The sequence below is a fragment of the Meleagris gallopavo genome, chromosome 12 (genome assembly GCF_905368555.1).
Source record: "Meleagris gallopavo chromosome 12, MGAL_WU_HG_1.1, whole genome shotgun sequence".
NCBI classification, from domain to species: domain Eukaryota; kingdom Metazoa; phylum Chordata; class Aves; order Galliformes; family Phasianidae; genus Meleagris; species Meleagris gallopavo.
The window spans coordinates 1,934,020-1,949,518 of NC_139415.1; the positions used below are offsets into that span (position 1 = coordinate 1,934,020).

Here is a 15,499-nt window from a genome sequence, read left to right on the forward strand (position 1 = left end):
TGATGGCAGCTCGGGAGTCCCCTCACACCAGGGTACCCCATGCCCTTCAGCGCCTAATGCCAGCAGAGCCCCGTGCCTGCTGGGTGAGTTTTACAGCAGCTCGGGGCTAAAGATGGCAAATCTGGCTCCTGCGGCCCATTGCCCCCTCTATTGTTTTACAAGGCTTTGATGAGGCCAAGTGACAGCAAACAGATGGGCCTGGCTCTCCTCCGGCTGTGGCTCTTGTTGCAGCGTAAGGCTGAGCACAACCCTATACGAGACACTGGAGAATCTCCAGGGCGAGCGAGACGCGGATTCCCCCGCTGCAGAAGGAGGGTTGCACGGGGCTCAAGGCCCACCAGGGTGCACGAGTGGGGTGCACACGCGTGTGCCACAAAGAGCACGTGCTGAGCGGCTGTGCGAAGGGGACATCTGGTGGCGGCTGTCCCGCACTGCGGGGAAAGCAAAGGCAAACGAAGGGGGATTTGATCTGGAAACGCCTTTATTGAATACAAAGAAACTTTTGCATGAGGTGTTGATACAAAAAAAAAATGCTGTCGGATGCTAAGCCAGCCGGTAATGATGCTGCTGGTGGGGCCATCCCAGCAGCGATCCCATCTCACAGCCTCTGCCCTCTGCCTGGCTGTTGGACTGCAGCACTGGAGCGTGCAGATAAGAATTTCATAAGAAAACTGTGTTTTTTTGTGGGTTTGTTTTTTCTTTTTTTTTTCCTTTTTTTTTTTTTCCTTTTTTTTCTAGCTGGGAATAATCTTCCCAGAGAGCTCTGTGATAATCTGTATTAGAATGGGGTAGTGGAAGGGCTCGACATCAATGTCTTATGGAAGGAAGTGCTATCAGCGATAGATTGAGCAGCTCTCCCTGCAGCAGTGTGAGCTTTGTGTTATCTGAGCACAGCTTGAAGCTTAAGCAGAAAGAGAAGTTTAGAAAGTGAGTAGCCTCCATATCCACCTCCATGTCTTAGAGGAAGTCCTGCTCCTGCTAAAGCACTGCTGGAGAGTGATACTGGGGACAGTTTCAGGTTCCTACATCCTTGAATTTGTGAATGTCTCAGAGAAGAGCCCAAACCTGAGCCCAGAGCTGGCCCTCTGCCCCTGGAGATGCTGCCACGTGGGCCCTGCAGGCAAAACTAGGGGGGTTTTGTTGCCTTCCAGAGCAGAGAGAGATGGGGTTGCAGCTCAGAAAGCAGTGAAGTCTGATGTCCCGCACATCACCGTGTCCTCCTCGCTGTCCTCCGAGCTGATGACGATGCTGCAATCCTCTGCAGAAGGAATGGAATGGAGGTGAAGCTCCAGAGGGCAAAGCCTGGGCTCCTGATCGCTCTCATTATAGGGGACCCCGTAACGACCCACCTGCATCCCGAGTGCAGCTCCTGCTGGCCTTGGAGGGGGGGATGCAGCCGTTGTGTCTCTGTGTGGAGGTGCTGGGCCCCCCTCTGCCATCCCACTGGCTCGAGCTGGGCTCACTGCAATTCCGTTCCAGCTTCAGCAGCTTGGGTGAGATCTGGCTGCTCTTATCCTTGTGAGACTGGCACCGCTTGGACCGTGTGGAGGCTTGGGACACCTGCACAGGGGACATCAGGCAACGGGGTGGCCTCTCCGGGTCCCAAAAGCTCCCACCCCAATGGGGTGCTCCTTACCGTGCTCACCCCCATGTCGGTGAGCATAAAATCCTGGCTGCTGTGCTGCAGAGACTCCTCCTGCTGCACAGAGAGAGCAGAGCAATGGTTATGGGAAAGCTGGGAGTTGCTCTGTGGTATGGGGAAGACTTGCAGATAGGGGAAGTGAGGAGCCATCCCCGTACTGGGACAGGACACAGACGTCTCACCAGGTTGTTCTCCAGAGCCACCTCCACCACGGGGTCCGGCTGGGGAGTGCCACCTGCAAGAGAGAGGGCAAGGCTTGGGAAGGGGGATCAGAATGAAGCATTTTGTGATGGCCAAGTGGCTTTGGAGCCTTTGGAGAAGCAGGGAGATTAAGCAACACAGCTGTCCCATCACAGGGAGAGTGATGCGGAGAGTGACTGGGGAGGCAGGAAGATGAGCACCAGGTGCTTGCTGGCCACGTGTGCCCACATCTCACCTTGCAGCCCTTCGATGCACTCAGTCAGCGCCTGCAGCCTGGCACGGCACTCGGCAAAGTCCTCGTGCACTTCCAGCTCCCCATCCGCCGCCGGGCGCTGCCTCCGCAGCTCCTCCAGCGCATCCTTGATGAAGGGCTGCATGTCCATCACCTCCTGCTCCGTGGCATAGAGGCCCATCTTCTCCACCAGCCTCTCGCCCGCCTCCATCCTCCGCAGCACGGCCTCCACGCGCCACAGCTCCTTCTCCAGCTCCTTATGGCCCTTCTCCTGCTTCCTCCCCACCGTGGCCAGCAGCTCCTCCTCCTCGCGCCGGATCAGCCTCACCAGCTGCTCCACGCGCTGCCTCACCAGCTCCCGCACCCCGTGCCCCGCCGCCTCCAGCTGCGCCGCCTTCTCCTGCAGCGCTGCACGCGACGCCTCGAAGCCGCCCCGCTGCTGCGCCAGCTCCTGCCCCAGCTCTGCCAGCTCGTCCTGCTGCCGCTGGATCTCTGTGCGGATGTCGCAGTAGAAAGAGGAGTGCTGGGCATCCAGCAGCGCGCAGGAGCAGCACAGCGGCTTCTCGCACTTCCTGCAGAAGATGCTGGCGGGAAAGAGGAGCGCACGGTTGGCACCGCATCCCCATCCGCAGGGGCACAACACAGTGCTGCGTTGCTCACCTGGTGACGTGGCCCTGCTCCGTGTGCCTGGGGCTGGAGCAGAAGAGGCTGCACGATTTCTTGGTGCCCTCCAGGAAGCGATGCGCCGACTCGGCTCTCAGCTCCTCCACCTTCCTGGCTTCGTGGCTCCTCTTCTTAAAGAACCACTGATGGTCCTCAAAGCAGCCCGGGCACAGGAACTCCTCGCACTCTGAGCACCACATGGCCGCCGCCTCCCGCCGGCACCGGCAGCAGCTCAGCCCCCCGCTGCTGATCCGCCTGTAGATACGCAGGCGGGCCTGCAGGCTGCTGAACAGCACGTTGTCCACATCGGGGATGCCATCAGGCTGCGGGATGGGCGTCTGGCACACGGGGCACTGCCCTATAGGTTTGTTTTCTCTCAGGCAGCCCAGGCACAGCGTGTGCAGGCAGGTGAGCAGCTTCAGGTTGAGCGATTCCTGCTTGCAGCCCTCGCACAGCAGGAACTGGAAGTCGCCCTCCCCCAATAGCCCAGAGGGAGTGGGGCACCGCGAGGGTCCGGGTGCGGTCCCCGGCTCCTTGGCAGCAGGGCCATCTGGGTAGGAAGAGGAAGCGGGAGAAGTAGGAAGAAATGAGCTCTGTGCGTTTGGAGTGTTGGATTAGGGGCTACACGGGGAGAATCCAAGCGCGCCAATTGATTTTTTCCTTTCACTTTTGCTCCTTCCGGATCTTGCTGCGGGGGACGCAAGAATGGACAAATCGTGTCCCCACCACATGGTTCCAGCCTCTGAGGTGCTCCCGCCAGCCCTGTCCCCAAAGCCCCCCACAGCTCTCCCCAGCCCATCAGCGAGCCCCACACAAAGCAGGGTGCCTCCCCTTGCCACCTCCCTCCACACTGTCTGTATCCCCCCCGAAGAACAGCTTTGCATCCTGATTGTGCCCCCGTTGCTCCCAAACCACGCGTGCAACCCACCCACAGAGCCTACTGGGGGGGTCCCATTCTGCCTATCCCCCACCCCCTCCTGCCCGCCTCCCCGCGTAGTAATAAGCGGGGAGCAGGCATACGGCGGCGGGGGGACCCTATTTACCTTCTTGGGGTCCGGAGGTTCGGGGGGCTTCGGGGCTGCCGGGCATTTCGGGGCGCTGGGCCGGACGCTTCGCTTTCGTTTCTGCAGTCCGGCGTGGGGAGAAGGAGGAGCTGGGGGAGGGAGGAAGGCGGGGATGATAGGAGAAGGCGGGACGGGACGAATTCGGGACGGGGCACGGTCCCGTGGGGGTCCCATGTACCACTCGTCCCGTTCCTGCCATCCCACTGCACTGAGGGGGAGAATGTCGCGTGGGGGATGCTGCCGGGGGGGGGATGCAGACACCCGTACGGTGATGGTACGGGGGGAATGCCGGTACCCAAAGGGTGATGCTGTGGGGGGGATGCAGACAACCACAGCGTACCACCCCCTTTTGTCGGCTGCCGAGATGGAGGAGCGCTTGTTTTGTCGGCACGAGAAGGCCGCGTGGAGAGGGATTTGCTGGGAAAAAATATCTATTTCCCTATTTCCTATGGGGTGGAGGGGACCCCGTATGGATGCGGGACCCTCCGGATCCCCCCGAGGTATGAGCACGGCAGAGGACGCGATGCTCCCCGAGGCCGCCAGAGTGTTTCCCGAGCATTGCACCCGCCGGAAAAACTCACCCCGCCGTGATCCTTGCGTCCCTCTGCCGTCATGAGGGGCGGACCAGGAAGCTCCGGCAGCTCCCTCCTTCCCCTCCGCAGCATCCTCATCCTCATCTAGGAAACGCCGGGAGGATGGAACTCCCCGACCCCAGGCCGGACTGAGGCTCCAGCAAGGAAAACCAAGACAGCATTGCTTTATTGCAGCACGGCGGCAGGGCTGTAGGGTTTTACCCTCTCGGCGTTGCACATTGCAGCAGGGAGATGTTCAGCAGGTCGGGATACCAGGCACTTCCCTTAGGGGATTTTGACCGCTTCCAGCAGTCCAGCATTGGACTGTACGGTGCACAGAAGGGCTTCTTCTCCTTCGGATCCAAGGCAGACCCACTGGGACCGGCCAGGAATGCTGCAGGTGAGTCCCGACTGCAGAGGGGAGATGCTGCTTTCTTCTCCTCTGGAGCTTACAGCAGGTTGTTGTTCTGGCCGGGTGCTCTCACTCGGCCTGGGTGGGGTTCGCTGGTGGGTGCACATTCCCTGCCCCCCTTTCAGACTCCTCCCAGGGTTGGCTGTCCTGGATCTGCCATGGGATCATCACCTCCTTGGTCTTCCTACTGATGCTCCTCACCTTCCCCATCTCAGGCTGGTTTGCCTTGAAGGTAAGGGAGGAGAGCAGGTGAGGAGCAGGGTGGCAGCCCGTGCTCTGTGGGTAGGCAGTGCCTGGCGTTTTACTCCTGTCCCTGTCTCTGTGTCCAACCCCCAGATAGTGCCTACCTATGAACGAATGGTCATTTTCCGCCTGGGCCGCCTCCGTGCACCACAGGGCCCTGGTGTGGTGCTGCTGCTGCCCTTCATTGACCACTGGCAGCGTGTGGATCTGAGAACACGGGCCTTCAATGTGCCCCCCTGCAAGGTGAGCCACCCTTGAGGCATCCCAAATACCCAGAGCAGCATTCTGCCTATCTTCATGGTGAGGCAAGGAGTGTCACAGGGCTGGGAGCCGTGAGCCCCGGGGCTGGGAGGCACCCGATGACCTCCCATATCTTGGTCAATGGATGTTCCCAAGTGGAGACATCTCCAAAACATCAGTCCGTATCCAAATGTCTCTCAGCAATGGCTGGAAGTTGTCACTCTGAATAGCCCAAATGTCATCACTGGGGTTGGCTTTGCTTCTTTATTAAAGAGATGGGAGAGGGAACCTCGGCTCCCACAAGGTTTGGGCGTGGGGTGCAGTGGGGCAGACCCTGACCCCCTCTCCCAGCTGATCTCCCAGGATGGTGCCGTGCTCTCCATGGGTGCTGATGTGCAGTTCCGTGTGTGGGACCCCGCGCTGTCCGTGCTGGTGGTGAAGGACCTCGTGGCAGCCACTCGCATGACAGCACAGAGCGCCATGGCCAAGGCCTTGGGCAAGAAGAGCCTGCGGGAGATCCAGGGGGAGAAGATACGCATCGGAGAGCAGCTGCTGGTGAGAATGGCTCACGGTGTTCCCTGAGTGGGGGGTACACCTCATGTCTAAACCAGTGGCACGCTGAGCTGTGGGATCTGTTGTCTCCGTGGTCTTCTGGCCTCCCACCACCTCTCTTCCCTTCTTCCCTCAGCTGGACATCAATGACATGACCAAGTCCTGGGGACTGGAGGTGGATCGTGTGGAGCTGACGATGGAGGCAGTGCTGCAGCCCCCCCGGGATGCCCTGCTGGGACCTCTGGGTGCCGTAGCCCCAGTGCTGGAGGGTTCTCCCCCACAGCTGGCTTCCCACCTCCTTGACAGCGCACCCAGCGCCCCAGAGGCAGGTAGGAGTCCATAATCTTTGAGCCCAGCGGCTGTAAGAAGGAGGAGCCAAAGTCCTGCAGATACCACTACCCTGTGAGCACAGCACAGATAGGCTGGGGGCAGCTCAGGTTTCAAGCTAGAGCTTGGCACGGCTCTCAGAAGGGGTGGGAAGTGACAGCGAGATTTTTCCCCAGGTGCTTTGAGTCATGGGGATGGGAGGAAGACGCACGTGTCGGCTCAGGCCCCTGCTTATTCCTAAGAAGGAAAAAATGCGCTCTGTGGTTGCGGTGTGACTATTCCGGATGTGTCATCCCTTCATTAATTTTGGCTAAGGAAGACTGGGGCAAGCAAGGGAACGAAAGCTATGGGGGTCTGGTGGAGGCTGGAGGAGGGAGTGCCATGTGGTGGGGGTCTTTGTGGACCAGCAGAGCTCATCCTGAAGGTGTCCCCTGTTCCATCCCTTTGTCCCAGCAGACAGCGTGGTGACAGTGAGCGAGGTGGACCCCCCCAGGAGGAGGCCCAGCGTGGCCGAACTGCTCTCAGCTGTGGAGCCCATCCTCTCCGAGGCTCTGGTGAGCCAGATGGGAGCATCCTACCAGGTGGACATCATCCTGCCCGGCGGTGCCCGCAGCACCTTCTTCATAGACCTCTCCTCAGGTGGGGTCTTACGGTGGGGTGGGTGCTCTATGGGATCTCCTCATGGTCGGCGTCCCAGCTCACAGCTGCTCCCTCTCACCCCATCCGTGTCCAACAGGCAGCGGGCAGGCTGGCTGCGGTGTGCCCCAGGGCAACCCTGATGTGGTGCTGGAAGTGGCAGAGGAGGACCTGCAGGAGCTGATGCTGGGCGAGCTGCGGCCCCTGGCTGCCTACATGAGCGGGCGGCTGCGGGTGCAGGGTGACTTGCAGCTGGCCCTCCGCCTGGAGGAGCTCTTCAAGGCCGTGAAGCTGCACAGATAGAGCAAGCGTGTCCCTGTGTGTGTGTCTGTAGGTGGGGGACAGCAGAAGAACGTGGTGAGGATGCTGCCTGCCCTCCCCGTGGGATGACAGGAGGCAGGTGAAGGCCTGAGCGGGGAAACTGAGGCAATGGAGGCATCGCCCCTTGGCTGAGCCCCTCCAGCTGCCATTGTGCTTGTCTTTTCTCACCCCTTGCCTACAATGCATCCAGTGGGCACCCCAGCTTTGGGCCGTGTGGTACTTGCAGCTGCTGCCTTTTGGGGAGGGAGCAGAGGTGGCATCTGGGGAAGGAGCAGCCAGGAGTTGCCCGTCCCAACACAAGAAGTGATGGCGTTGATTTGTGTTTCTGCATTGTGTGATGTGAGCTCTGCACTGTGTGCATGGGGCTGCGTCCAGCCATGTATCCGTAGCTTTTTATTTTGTAAGCTTCCTTTCTATCCCAATAAACATACTCTAAGGGTAGTAACAGGATGATGGCTTCGGTTGGTGGCCCTGCATGTAGGTTGGTGGCCCTGCGTGCGGCAGGGGGGTTGGAGATTCTTGATCCTTGAGGTCCCTTCCAACCCTGGCCATTCCGTGATTCTGTAGGCTCTCCCCCATGCCCCGCTGCACTGAGCTGTGCCTCAGTTTCCCTATTCCTACCGATAGCCTGTGTGGGGATGCTCAGCACCCAGAGGTGAGAGCATCTCTGCTCTGGGTAACCCCAACCGGTCGATGGTGGGGGTACCCCGTTTGGTGATGTTCCCCCTCAGTCACAGTCCTTTTAGGGCTGCCACTCCTTTGGTCATGGTCTCCACTTGACGGTGGTCCCATAGCCACCAGTGGGGAGTGGATGGAAGGATGGAGAGGAGCCGAGATGCAGCCCCTCCCATGGAAATGGCTTCCGGGCGGCAGTCGATATAGGGCCCGCCCGGAGGAGGAGTCTGCAGCACCGGGAAACCGAAACTGTGCGACGGGAGAGGCGGGGGAAGCCCCGGGACTGTGCCACGCTATGGACGGCCTCGAACCCGCGGTCCCGGTGAGGCCCGGCCGGCAGCGGGGGGCGGTGGGGCCGTGGGGCGGGAGGAGACGGGGGGCGGCAGCGAGCTGTGCCCGACGGGGCGGTGGGCACGGGGCTGTGCTGGGACCTTTTGGAGGGCTTTCATGGAGTGGGTGCGATGGGCACGTGGGGCTGCAGAGTGGGGTGGCGGCAGGGAGGGGGACCGGGTGGCAGGGCGGGTGGGTGTCCCCCATCCCATCCCATCCCATCCCATCCCCACCCCGCCAACGCTGCCAATGCGTCCCCTTGTGCTATGGGGTGGGGAAGTGCTGAGCGAGAACCAGCGCCCCACAGGAAGTGGCCGCTCACCTGTGCCATGATGGGAGTTCTGAAGCTCTGTCTGCTCCCTCTCCTCCCCAAGGCGCTGGAAGACAGCTTCCAGTTCCTGCTGTGCGAGGGCTGCCAGCAGGAATCTCCCGACCTGAAGCTGCTCACCTGCCTGCACACGCTGTGCCTGGGCTGCCTGAGAGAGAACAAACCTATAGGGCAGTGCCCCGTGTGCCAGACACCCATCCCGCAGCCTGATGGCATCCCCGATGTGGACAACGTGCTGTTCAGCAGCCTGCAGGCCCGTCTCAGCATCTACCAGCGTGTGGTCAGTGGGGCCGAGCTGCTGTGTGACAACTGTGGCAGCAGCAGTGAGTACTGGTGCCCAGAGTGCAAGGAATTCCTGTGCACAAAGTGCTTCGAGACCCACCAGCGCTACGTCAAGCGGGAGAACCACGAGGCCAAGAGGGTTCAGGACATCAGGGTGGGATCACCGCAGGAGTTCCTCAAGGGCACCAGGAGGACCAGCAGCTTGTCCTGCCCCATCCCGACCCACCAGAAGCAGACTCTAAGGTAGGGAACTTCTTGTCATTCATCTTTGGGCTGAGTGAGGTGGTTCTGTCCCTCTGCTGACGGAGAAGTTGGATGGGAGTCAGTTGCAGTGACCAGTGGGGAGCAGGGAGGAAGCACCGGGGCTGCTGATGGGGCCAGAGGAGGGCATGGGATGAGGATGAGGAGGCTGCTGGAGACCAGGAAGGCAGCGGGTGGGATGTCTAAGGTTGCCCAGAGGTGCTGTGGGTGCTCCATCCATGGAGGTGACCGAAGATTCGGTCATCTCCATGGATGGGGCCCTGGGCAGCCTGAGCTCGTGGGGGGCAGCCAGCTGATGGTGGAGAACTGGAATTGGTTGGGCTTTAAGGTCTCCTCCAAGCCAACCATCCTATGATTCTAAGAACAGATGATCATACAATTAGAGGTTCATAGAATGGCATAGGATGGAAGGGGTCCTAAAGCCCTCCCAGCTTCAGCCCCTGCCATGGGATCGGGCTGCCCACAGCCCCATCCATGGCCTCAGGCACCTCCAGGGATGGGGCACCCACACCTCTCTGAGCACTCTGCTCCAGCACCTCACCGCCCTTTGAGTAAATAATTCCTTCTGTTCTTACATTGCTTCCTTCATCTCGGATGCTCCGCCTCTTCTCACCTTGACAGCATCTACTGCAAGCAGTGCTGCAGAGCAGTGTGCTGCATCTGCGCTCTGCTGGACGCCGCTCACAGCGGGCAGCACTGCGACGTCAGCACAGAGGCACGGCTGCGGCAGGACGAGCTGGCAGCGCTGGGGCAGGAGCTGGCGCAGCAGCGGAGCGGCTTCGAGGCGTCGCATGCGGCGCTGCAGGAGAAGGCGGCGCAGCTGGAGGCGGCGGGGCACGGGGTGCGGGAGCTGGTGAGGCAGCGCGTGGAGCAGCTGGTGAGGCTGATCCGGCGCGAGGAGGAGGAGCTGCTGGCCACGGTGGGGAGGAAGCAGGAGAAGGGCCATAAGGAGCTGGAGAAGGAGCTGTGGCGCGTGGAGGCCGTGCTGCGGAGGATGGAGGCGGGCGAGAGGCTGGTGGAGAAGATGGGCCTCTATGCCACGGAGCAGGAGGTGATGGACATGCAGCCCTTCGTCAAGGATGCGCTGGAGGAGCTGCGGAGGCAGCGCCCGGCGGCGGATGGGGAGCTGGCGCTGCACGAAGACTTTGCCGAGTGCCGTGCCAGGCTGCAGGCGCTGACTGAGTGCATCGAAGGGCTGCAAGGTGAGATGTGGGCACGCTGCTCCGCAGAGCTGGGTGGAGGCCAAAAGGCAGGCTGGGTGTCGTACACTGGGATTCACGTCTCCTCCCACTTGGAGGACAGTGATTGCTGCCCTCGCTCCGAGGTTGGGATGCCACCGTTGCTTTCCTCGCTGCCAAAGCGATGGTGGTCTCACTGTGTGCAGCCAGCCCCCGGGTGCACTGTAGGGGGAGGGAGGATGGTAAGTCATCTGTGCCCTGGGCTGGGGGAGGTGAGTGGCATTGGATGTGGGTGTGCAGAGCGTGCAGGCTGCTGCGGACAGTGGCCAGGAGGGCCACTTGTCCTCTCCAAGAAGTGTGGCATGCACACAGGTCACCTCTGTCCCTGGGCCCCGGTGTGCTGCCATCTGCTGAGTGCTCCATCCATGCTGTCCTTGCTAAGCTCCCTCTCCTGCTCCCTTCAGCCCCGCTCCCCACAGCAGGTCCCGCTGTCCCCCAGCAGGACACACCATCCGAGGACAGCAGCACCCCAACCCTCGACCTGCAGCCTCAGCCCCGTAGCCCCGGAAGAGACACACCCCCCACACCACCCACCCCTGCTGCACAGTGGGATGAAGGAGCAGAGGAAGGCTCAGCATCGCCTCTCAGTGCTGCTGGGGACACCACATCTCCCCCCAAGAGCCTCCAGGCCTCCCTGGCCGCCCTGCAGGAAGATTTTGGTTGCTGGGCCAGGGCACACCTGCAGCACACAGATGAGCTGCTGGGGGTCACCACTTGCCTGCTGCAGGCTCAGCGCAGACAAAACAAACACCTGGTGTCCCTGTCCCGTGGGGTGCACTCTATGGCCCGCTCCCTCAGTGCCATCATCTCCTCAATGGAGAAAATGCTACAACCAAGGCCTCAGGACCCCAGGTCTGTGCCCATCCCACAGGAGCCCTCGCTGCCCTCCAACCTGCTGGATTTGTTCTGCCCCAGAACCTCACAGCAGAGTGAAATGAATCGGGGTCCTGCAGCATCTCCCCCTGCTGCCGAGCCCCTCGCCAGGTCCCCATCACCCAAGGCCCCCAGCCCAGTGCTGGAGGAGGAGCATCCCAGCAGGGGCAAGCAAGACTGGAAGCACACTGCTGGCCTCAGGAAGCGGAGGAAGAAGTGAGGGGAAATGGTGTGCAATGATACTCCAGGTGGATGCAGTGAGGATTGGGCTCTATCTGCAAACCAGGATGCCTAAAAAAAACATGGAAAGTCGCTGCAGGAACCAAGCTCCCCACCTCACTTGCTGTGCCAATAAAATTCTCCTGGGCTGAACATTTGTCTTTTGCTGGTGTCGCAGCCCAAAAGGGCTTTCCTGAGAGTTTCCAAAATTGCATCCCACTTCCCTCTGTGAAGGGTTTGAACATGTCCACGGCCACAGCCTGAGCATTGCTGGAGAGCACAGGAGTGCTGGGAACACAGGGCTGGGCTGGTGGAACGGCATGTCCCCAGCTACCGAATCACAGCAATTTCATTGCATGATGCTACTAATGGCCTTTTCAGCTTTCCAGCACACGTGGGCAGCTGGATGAGCAAGCATTTTACCAGCCCAGCCTTGAGTTTGGCCTCTGCAACATCTCCCAGTGGGGCACAGGGCTGCTCGCGGCTCCATCATCCCCGTGGCAGCAGAGGAGACGTGGCCCTACAGCCACCTGCACCTCCTGCAGAGGGTTCTGCAGCACCCATCACTCTCAGACACCTCCAGCACTGCTCACCCTCCTCATCCCGCTGTGTTTTTGTTCTTTCAGAAGCTGCCCCTGCTCCAGCCACCACGGAAAGCTCCCACCAGGTGAGATTTGCTTTTTGCTCACACCAGAAGCCATCCCAGATCCCAGGGCTCCCCACGACATCTCCAGCACCCCTGTATCTCCTATTCATTGCCTCCACCTCCACCCCTTGCCTCGGGTCCTCTGTTGGTCCCTGTGTGGTCCCATCGCAGCTCCAGACTGGCACACTGGGTGGCACACTGGGTTTGCTCACCAAAGCAAGGTGGCAGTGGCAGGACCATGCATCATTGTGCCTGCCTTGGTGTCATTACCTTGAGGTTCTTCCCTTGGGTTCAAAAATGAGTGCCTTGAGGATCCTCAGCCTTTCCCTCGGACTTGTGTGGTTGTGCTCTGGCGGCAAAGGACATCCCTGGCCACACAGAGATGCTCACTGAGCTCTGTTTTGCCCACTTAGGTCCCATTGACCTCCACCCCTGTCAAGAGGAAGAAAGATGAAAGCACCACCACGCTGCAACTTCCTTCAAAGGTGATAAAGGTTGAGAAAGACGACAATGAGTGGAGCACATCAGTGGTGCCACAGGAACCAAACTGCTTGCCCCAACCCCAGACCAGCTTTTCTGCACCCACTATGGCTGCCAGCAGGGAAGGCTGCCTGCTGAACATCGTGCCAGACAGCAGTGATGAGATGCATGACTCAGGTAAACAGTGCTCCTGCAAGCATCAGGTGGATTCTGGGGGCAATTTGCAGCATCCCCAGAAAGTTCCCAAGAGGATATCACGTCTCAGTGCATCTTCTTGTTCAGATGGTTGCTCCCCATCCACCTCCCTGACTGGCCATGGCACCTCAGCTCAGCTGATGATGCTGACAGGGGGTCAGTTGGCCCTTGTGCTCACTGCAGGTCAGACAGTCCTGTGTTCCAAAGGCGATATGTCTTTTCTCTCTGGGCAGATAGTGACCTTCTCAACTTGGGCAGCGATGAAGAGGACAGCGTGGATGAGGAGTTGCTGGTGAGTTAAGATCCTGGCAAAGAACTTCTGAAATCCTTCCTGAGGGACAAAATATCCTTGTCAAAACTCTTCAACTCTGTGATAGCCCCATCTTTCCTGTCATCTTAGAGCAGAAAGCTACTTGGTAAGGTTCCAAGCAGGTCACTTCAAGTCCTCCAGCAGTTAGTTTTAAATAGATCCCTTTGGTCACCTCCAGGACGCACAAACACCCTGAGCTGCTACCATGGTTCTTCCTGAGATGTTTATTAAAAGCTAGTCATTTGCTCCTCCAGGACCCCAGTCTGCTAGACGATATGCTCGAGGATGGCACTGGCAGAGACAACCCACACCTTCCCATCTGCCTCCAGAACACACTGGATGTGGGACAAGGATACGTGATCTTCTTTGACATTAAGATTTGGAGTAAGATCCTAAGTGTGAATGTCTTTTGTAATGAGTATGCCTTGTTGAAGCTGGCTTAGATCCCCACGTATGGCAGTATCACTTTTGATTTATTTGGGGGTGGGCAGAAGTTGGGAAGTTTAGTGAGGTATTGGCACAGGCTGCCCTCGGAGGTGGTAGAGTCACTGTCCTAGGAGGTTTTCAAGAAAATGATAGATGTGGCACTGTGGGACATGGTCTAGAGTGGTTACAGGCATGGGACTGGATGATTTTAGTTGTCTTTCCAACTTTAATGATTCTATGATTCTATGAAGTTCAGACATTTCTGTCATAGCCTTGGTGATGTAAGAGAGAGAGGACAACTGTTGAGCCCCAAAGAGATCTTGCTTTCATGTTTTGAGACAGATAGGGGGCTTTTAAAGGCTGAGTGACTCAATGTTTTATTTCCGTGCTGAGTAAGAGGTTAATTCTCCCTGTTTTTCCTCTCTCCTCCTCTTTTGCTTTTCCCTCATCCTCTCCAGAAAATGAAGTCATTCAGATGGCAGTGGTTGATAAAGAGAATATGCTCTCAGTCCTCATTCAGCCCACGATGAGTTTGCCCAACTCGACAGCCAGAACTAATGGCTATGAGCTGGGCCTGAGGGATCTGCTTAGCCACCTCAGCACCATCCACAGGCCCATCCTGGCTGCCTTTAGTCTCTGGTCACTGCCCCTTCCCACCCTTCTGAAAACTCTGACGGCCATTGGCAAGAAAGAGGAGTTCTTGTCCACAGTCTATGGCTTCCTGGATGTTCTACCTCTAATAAAGGAGAAGGTCCCCGAGGAGAAAAGCTGCAAGCTGAAGAACTTGGCCGGCAACTTGCTGTGGCGGGACCTCAGCAACTGCAGCACCCTGGAGAGCGCCAGCGCCGTGAAGGACCTGTGCGATGTCCTGGAGATCGACCTGCAGAACAAACTCACGCAGCTCCTCAGCCCTGCCAACCTGGAGTCCTTCGTGTCCCTGCAACCCTTGCTGGACAAGAGGCTGCTCAGCCGGCCCTCGGCCCAGACGTTGGCTTCCCATGGCATCGGCCTCCCCGAGCTGCGTACCTGCTTCGCGTGTGACCCCGCCAGGGGTCTCGCCAAGATGTGTGCCTTGGTCAATGCCCACAGGCATTCCTCTGAGAAAAAGGTCCGTCACCTCAGCAAGATCAAGGCCTACTTCCAGCAGCAGCCACTGGCGGGTAGCAGCCAGGCCTCATGATGGGTTGCTGGAGGCCACAAAGACTAAGCAAGACAGATGAACGGTAGTCCTTACTAAACGCGTTCCATTGCCCTGCGTGGGATGCAACCTGGGTTTGCAGTACGAATGCCCAAAGTGAGCACACAGGATGGTGCTCTCCAAACACAATGCTAGCCAGGCCATTGCTTGATGGGGCAATTAGCTTAATTGCCCTTTCTGTGTATGCATGCAGATGAAATAAATTGTTTCTCTTCTTTGTCACCTGCTGCAAATACTTTGCTTTACTCCCCATTCCCATGTTAAATGTGAAGAGGAGGCTCAGGTAGACCTCTGCTCAATACAACTCCCTGACAGGAGGTCGTGGCAGAGTGGAGGTTGGTCTCTGCCCCAGGTAACAGTGATAGGATGAGAGGTGATGCACCTCAAGTTGTGCTAAGGGAGGTTCAGGTTGGGTATCAGGAAATATTTTTTCTTTGAAAGAGTGATAATGCATAGACACAGGCTGCCCAGGGAGGTGGGGCAGTCACTGTCCCTGGAGGTGCTCAACAGCTGTTGGAGTTGTCACACTGAGTGACGTGGCCAAGGGCAATCACAGCCTCCCCAGAGCTTTCTCCAAGCTAAAAGCAGACAAGATAACTATCTACACCTGGCCTGTAGAAGATATCCCAAGTTAGTAAAGGGATAAGACATTTCCAGACCTGAATCTGCCCTTAAACGCTGGGGTATATTTTGAAATGCTGCATCAGAGAAAAGGGGAGACTTGTGCCCATCTTTCAAACAGATCTGGCAGGGTATATGGAGGTGGGACACATCCCCTGGGAGATCTTGCAGGGCTGCTTATTACCAGAAAAGATGTTAAAAAGAAACTGCAGTTAGCTGCACAGCACGTTTGACACCAGCTCCTCGTTAGCTAATTAACACCATCCCCAGGGGACTGGGTGCTGCCAATTGTCTTTGATGGGAGTGAGGGCT

At 58.5% G+C, this 15,499-nt stretch overlaps 3 protein-coding genes across 5 annotated transcripts; 2 read left to right on the top strand and 1 right to left on the bottom strand.

Annotated features, from left to right (window-relative positions):
• Window positions 1–463: 463 nt before the first annotated feature.
• PML (PML nuclear body scaffold) lies at window positions 464–4,511 on the bottom strand. The gene is made up of 8 exons (XM_010717215.4): window positions 4,384–4,511; window positions 3,782–3,891; window positions 2,736–3,288; window positions 2,079–2,659; window positions 1,825–1,877; window positions 1,637–1,699; window positions 1,350–1,560; window positions 464–1,258 (listed from the first exon to the last, which is right to left on the bottom strand). The coding sequence occupies exons 2-8, from the start codon at window positions 3,825–3,827 to the stop codon at window positions 1,176–1,178; spliced, it is 1,590 nt and encodes a 529-aa protein (XP_010715517.2). The 5' UTR covers window positions 3,828–3,891; window positions 4,384–4,511; the 3' UTR covers window positions 464–1,175.
• Window positions 4,512–4,626: 115 nt separating this feature from the next.
• On the top strand, window positions 4,627–7,555 carry STOML1 (stomatin like 1). Of its 3 annotated transcripts, none has more exons than XM_010717216.4 (7): window positions 4,627–4,774; window positions 4,912–5,018; window positions 5,123–5,272; window positions 5,621–5,824; window positions 5,958–6,150; window positions 6,602–6,787; window positions 6,885–7,555. In XM_010717216.4, exons 1-7 carry the CDS (start codon window positions 4,627–4,629, stop codon window positions 7,085–7,087), a joined length of 1,191 nt encoding a protein of 396 aa, XP_010715518.2. In that variant the 3' UTR covers window positions 7,088–7,555. The 3 variants fall into 3 exon arrangements, with proteins under 3 accessions (XP_010715518.2, XP_010715519.2, XP_010715520.2); XM_010717217.4 differs by having other exon boundaries at window positions 6,605–6,787; XM_010717218.4 differs by having other exon boundaries at window positions 5,633–5,824.
• A 148-nt stretch (window positions 7,556–7,703) lies between these two features.
• On the top strand, window positions 7,704–14,788 carry LOC104912761 (protein PML-like). The gene is made up of 8 exons (XM_085233672.1): window positions 7,704–8,102; window positions 8,485–8,963; window positions 9,603–10,183; window positions 11,938–11,978; window positions 12,371–12,614; window positions 12,866–12,924; window positions 13,197–13,326; window positions 13,827–14,788. The coding sequence occupies exons 1-8, from the start codon at window positions 7,917–7,919 to the stop codon at window positions 14,546–14,548; spliced, it is 2,442 nt and encodes an 813-aa protein (XP_085089798.1). The 5' UTR covers window positions 7,704–7,916; the 3' UTR covers window positions 14,549–14,788.
• The last annotated feature ends 711 nt before the right edge of the window (window positions 14,789–15,499 follow it).